This window comes from Protopterus annectens, chromosome 8.part1 (genome assembly GCF_019279795.1).
Source record: "Protopterus annectens isolate FY-2018-M chromosome 8.part1, PAN1.0, whole genome shotgun sequence".
NCBI lineage: Eukaryota > Metazoa > Chordata > Ceratodontiformes > Protopteridae > Protopterus > Protopterus annectens.
The window spans coordinates 117,931,366-117,937,365 of record NC_056742.1 but is presented as its reverse complement, the minus strand read 5'-3'; the positions used below and the strand labels follow the sequence as shown (position 1 = coordinate 117,937,365).

Here is a 6,000-nt window from a genome sequence, read left to right as displayed (position 1 = left end):
CTAAACTGTCCAGTAACTGAAGTTTAGAGGTCTTTGTATCTGTATCTACACACATTTCACATCAGCTAGAACACATGAATGACTGACTTAAAATGTTACAACAATATCTCTACTAAAATTATGTACATTGAAACATCACAGGCAATAATCTGAAAATTCCGACTTACACAGTGAAGGAAAAATAGCAAGAGAAGGAGAAAAATATAACTTCTGCTGTCAGCAATGCTTAGGTTAAAAACCTCTGTGTTTAACAGAAACATGTAAACATAAAATATCACCAGTACTCCAGGAAATGTGGAACACAGAGGACAGTGGCACTCCATAAATAAGAAAGCATAATTTCTACTTTTTCCAGCCTCTGAAATACAAAAAGGAATTTGTCTTTGTTTTCATCATCTTCTTACTAAGTGGTTTGCTTCCAGTGTCAAGACAAACATGTTTATACATACAAATAAATTCAGTTTTTCATTATTGCACTTAATGACACTTACTTTAGCAAACTGGCTCAAAAATGTTCGCTGTTATTGGCTAAGCACAGTCATACAGAAGAAACACGCTGTTCAAGTGCTGTACATTCTGAGTTTGATCTTCCAGCATATCAGACTTTACCTTAGCATGGTTTCCAAAATGTTATCATGAAGCATGAGATTATGTGCAAGTCCAGCTTTAAAAATTGCTCCAGTCTAAGTTTGCTTTGTTTGCTTCTTTGAAACAGTTGTGAATGGATCAATTTCTTTTTGTTTGTTTGACAGAGTCCTGTAATCAAATAATGTTTCAGTGGTTCACATGACTGCAAAGCAGCTCAAAACTACTGACCAACTATTTTTTTTCCAGAAGTAGAGGAAGGATATTGCTTTAGTTGGCAGTGACACTCAAAATCGTATTGCTAATTTTACAGAAAAGCAGCACTATATAGTAAGAAATAATTCATAATATGGAAATACATAGTTTACCCTTAAATGACAGAAATTAAAAAAAAATGGAAAGCTAGTTATCAGTACACTGGTATAAAAACATACCCAATTATTTTTTTCATCACAATAATACATTTTTTACTCTCAAAACATGCTGGGGCTTTTAAGACATAATAGAGAAGCCATTGTCAGTAGTGTTTATGGCGCTCATTGTGTTTTGAGAACATGATGTCTCAAACTGGAAAACAAGTTTATCCAGAAACTAGAGGAATTTCACGTTAAAAATGAGTAAAAGGACAGAACTGCAACTTTGATGCTGGGGGCTCAGAACTCTGTTCTGCTCTATCAAATCACTGACTCAACAACCAGCACAATACAAGTCAAACAATTACTCTTTTACAGATGGAATATATAAATGGGGAATAGTTTCACCATAAATTTTTTCAGGTGTCACAAATTAGTGGATGAATTTGGAGAGACGTGAAAAGAAAGCCTTACTATGCAGTGCTACTTCAGTGTACACTACTAGTCACAAAAATGAAACCATAATAAAACAATACTTAAAATTTACCAAGAGTACCAGCGCAGTCTCAAGAACAGGGCTGTTTCTCCAGGTCTCTGAATTCAGTCTACTCAAGGATACTACAAAACAGTACAAGCAAACACACATTTCCTTGGGTATTTTCACAGAAGCTACTCTCTGAATATTAGCAAAGCTAGTAATAGTCTCTATGCGTTTTTTTCTTAAAAGTGACTATTTTTTAACCATTAACTGCTCTTCCACTCATATAAAATGTGAGGGATTCACTCCAGTTTTTCACTACACTTGAACCAAAAGAGATGCATACTGTATTCTAAAGTTTACTACAGACTTATTGTTCTGATTCTGAATATATATATATATATATATATATATATATATATATATATATATATATATATATATACACACACATACACACACACACCGTAAATAGCAACTGCCATATGTGGAGAAGGCTTAATGACAAAAATGGGTCAAGTGCCAAGGGTTGCTACACGCCATGCAGATGTTTCTTCAATACTGTGTTGTCACCGAGATGTCCTCTGTTACGGTACAGCAGAGGGTTCCAGTCACTTATTCGAATGTCATTTGTTCAATATGATCACTAAGTAACTTGTATTGCTCTGGAAGAAAAGAAACGTAGTATGAGGAGTCACAGAATTATTAATTACACTGTTTTTTAAGTGAGCAGTTGTGGGACACAGCAGCCAGTAAGGCAATAAACAAGGCATGGATCAAAACAATTTTGCAACCTAATCCAAGGAATATCTTAATGCTTCTTGTACATAGACAACCGAGTTCCTTATAAATTATAAAATAACATCAAGCCAAAGCAAACATCTTATTTTATGCTTCAGAATTTGTGCATCTGTTTTATAAGCACAGCAGCTTTCCTGAATATGTAACATTAAGAACGCAACTACTAGTCTGTTGTAGTTACTTTACTTTGTGCTTACCAATACACTGAGGACTGAGTAATCCAAACTTCCACTTTAAAAACTGCTCCAGTCTAAGTTTGCTCTGTTTGCTTCTTTGAAACAGATGTGACTTGATCATTTTCTTTTTGTTTGACAGAGTCCTGTAATCAAATAATGTTTCAGTGGTTCACACGATCACAAAGCAACTCAAAACTACTGTCCAGATTTTTGCCTCATGTTTTTGGTGCGTTCCTCATAAAATTTGCAGTTTTCTGGCAAATCTCTGAGAATTTATATCACTAAATATTACCACACATTTCAAGTCTGAGACATTATAGCTTTCAGAAAATGTATGCTAACTCAAACACTATTGTTCTAGCAACTTTCTAAGGTTATAAGAGCAATATTTAAAATCTGTCCCTACTTTTGGCTCTTTGACCCCCCCCCCCATTATTTTAAACTTTGTCCAGATTTCTTGTACTAAGAGGTTGAGAGGTATGATCTGTTCACTTGCTTTTGATTACATAACAAGAAAAATGTGGAGGACTGTAACATGTTTGGAGGACAATGAGGTAATAATCAGATTGCTTGGTAAGGAGGTACAAAAGCTTCTGGAGCTCAGATGCACAACAAATAATGGTAATAAAGAACTAAAGAAAGGAGTTGGAGGTTGTCAGCTATGCAGGGTAGCACATATCAGAGGAAAGTGACACTCCTCAGTGATATACTGACAACTGGGGGACTTCCCATTTCTGACTTACTTAAGGCTACCAGGGATCATTACACAAACTTACTGCAGCATCTCTTCCACAGCAAATTCCCTGGTGGGTATCTGGTTTAACGCATCAATATGTACTAAGGCAGCTCAGGACAAAGGAAACCCAACCACTAAAGCACCCTCTAACTGACAGGAGGAAATCTTTCAACTCCCCTCCCGGGGAATATAAATATGAAAGAATGCACTGATAGCCATCACATGCTAGAACATTCATTTGAATGTACACTTAATGCTAAACAATAGTCTGGTGACACTAAACCCCAACAGCCATTCTGTAGATAGGGAGAACATCCTTTTGGTTTACCCGCCAACATCTAAAACCTCAGTCCAGGACTCAAGCTTCTGGTAGTTCCAAAGAGGCCCCCTATCTCTGTGCCGGATACTAGCCCAGCTTAACTCATTCCCTCAAATAAAACTGTATGTTTGCACTGTAATTTCCTTTTATTATTGGCTGATCCACAAAATTACAATACAAGAAGCCGTCAAGTATTTTTAAATTAGGTTTACCATGCACAATAAGCAAGTGTTAATAACAACCATCATTTTAAAGAAAAATAAATACAAGAAGCAGATGGATGGATGGAATAAGAAATGCATCTCATATTTACATAGTTACAGTGATGCCTAAGACCACACTCAAGTTCCATGATACAAAGATCTTAATATTTTGTTAAATGGGAAGAGGGTTACTTTAACCATTTTCATATTTTCTATTAACTGTTGAATTTTAAGCCATGGATTATGCTATGTGGTCCTCTTGCTCTGTAAGTTCCAGTGGGCAGAGCCTGAGCTTTTTGATAAAATCAAATTATGCCCTCAAATTTCAAACAAATGTTCATATCTCTGGAACCATAGGGATGACTTGAGAAATGTAAATGGCCAACTCTTTAGCAGAAAGATAGTCATCCCTCACTTCTCATTTTTCTACATGAGGTAGGGGTGTCTCATCAACTGTTACTATGTCTCTCAATTCAATGCCACTCTCTGACCCACTTCGATATTCATGCTTGACTATCAAGTCTTTTCTTACACAAACCATCTATCTCTTTGCTGAATGCCCTCATTTCTTCTTGCTTTCTTCCTGTGTCCCAAAATCTTTGTCACCAAACTGTTTTCAGCTTTCCTGTGCATGTACCCTAACCACTGTAACTTGTTCTCTTACCTCCTCTGCAATTGAATCTACTCGGGCTTCAGCTCTTATGTCCTCATTTCTTCATCTGTCCCACATTGCACATCTTACCACATCTCGGGTACTTCATCTCCATTACCTTTACCTTCCTCATTTGTTCTGCCTTTGCTGCCCAGGTTTCTGTACCATACAGTAGTACTGGTCACACTAGTGTTTTGTGCACATTACTCTTCAGCTTATTTTACATTCTTCTGTCATACACTACACCTGACACTCTATGCTAGTTGGTTACAGGCCCTGTGATTCCAGCTTTGACTTCCTCATTCAGACTTCCCTTCCAAATGACATCTCCTTCTTTATTCCTGCTGCCTCACCTATGTGGACACAGGCAGCTCTCATATATCCTGTTCTATCTGCTCCTACATATATATGCATTCAGGTTCACCTATTACCAACACCAGTTCATGTTGTCCTTTTTCTACCAAGTCCTGCACCTGTTGCCTGAATGCACTCTTTTCCTTACTATCAGAGCCCTGCTGTGGGAAATAGACTGAAATTATGAATAGTGCCCCATCGTTACACGTCAGCACAAACTTTTTTTTTTTTTCCTGCAGCACAAACTATTTTTATAAAGGTTATACTGTTTGGATTCCAAGTCTTAATCTGGATTTTATAAGTCACAGTTAACACAGTAACTATTAAATATGTAATATTTTGTAAACTGTTAACAGTATCTCAGTAACAAGTTACACACAATGTCAGCAGCATTTTGTTTACCCAGCTGAGAGCTTTCATGAGATTAAACAGTTCTGTCTGTGCCACAGGGTTACTCAGATATTGAGAAATATGAAATGTATGATAACACAAATAAATATTGTATGAACAATTAATATAACTTTACCTGTAAAAAGTCAAATATTAGTTCAGTTGTACTGTCCATCATGTAACCTTCAAGATGAAATGTTTCAATAACTTGTTTGCAGCATTTGAATTATTAATGTAAATAGAAACATGCAATATCAGATGGCTGTAGGAATCAAAAGTATGTAGCTAAGCATGTAAAGCATTACTAAGGGCTTTGTATCCCAGAAGGGAGAGGTCATTGTCTCCCTCTACTCTTCCCTCATTAGGCCAATCATCGAGTACAATGCCCCATTTGGCATGTACCTCACTAGATGCATGCAACAACTGGAGAGGCCACAAAAGTACCTCACAAAGAGTATCCTAGGCCTTAAACACTTGTCCTATATGGACAGACTCAAAAAACTCCAACTATTCTCTATCTCATATCACCCACTTAAGAGGTGATCTCTGCTTGACATACAAAGCCATGCCTGATCCAGCTCTGTTAGAAATGCTACAGCTAAAAAAATCCCAATCCTTCCGCACCACACACTCCAGTGACCTCAACATCATTATCGCAATCAACAGAATGTGCTGGAGGGACAGGATCATAACCCAGAGACTGCTCTTGCTATGGAATAAACTTCCCATACATGTCAAACAGAGCACATCACAAGCCCTCTTGAAGAGAAACCTTGATGAATGGAAGGGAAATAGAAAATTCACCCCGGGGATCACTCCAGTGGCTCTACTCGACAGAGGCACTGGGAGCTAAGGTTGGGTGACATGATGTCAGGGTAATCCTATGGGCTAGGTTTGTAAAGGCTCCAGGGCCATTAGTCTAGTACACACTTATGAACCTATGAATTAGAGAA

At 37.3% G+C, this 6,000-nt stretch overlaps 1 protein-coding gene across 1 annotated transcript in view; it reads right to left on the bottom strand.

Annotated features, from left to right (window-relative positions):
* Nucleotides 1-1,834: 1,834 nt before the first annotated feature.
* The window catches only part of LOC122810104 (uncharacterized protein KIAA0513-like), a 240,531-nt gene continuing 236,365 nt past the window's right edge, over nucleotides 1,835-6,000 (bottom strand). Inside the window, exon 11 of the mRNA XM_044081580.1 lies at nucleotides 1,835-2,081. Coding sequence (XP_043937515.1) covers nucleotides 2,032-2,081 — 50 coding nt within the window. The 3' untranslated portion in view covers nucleotides 1,835-2,031. The remainder of the gene's footprint in view (nucleotides 2,082-6,000) is intronic.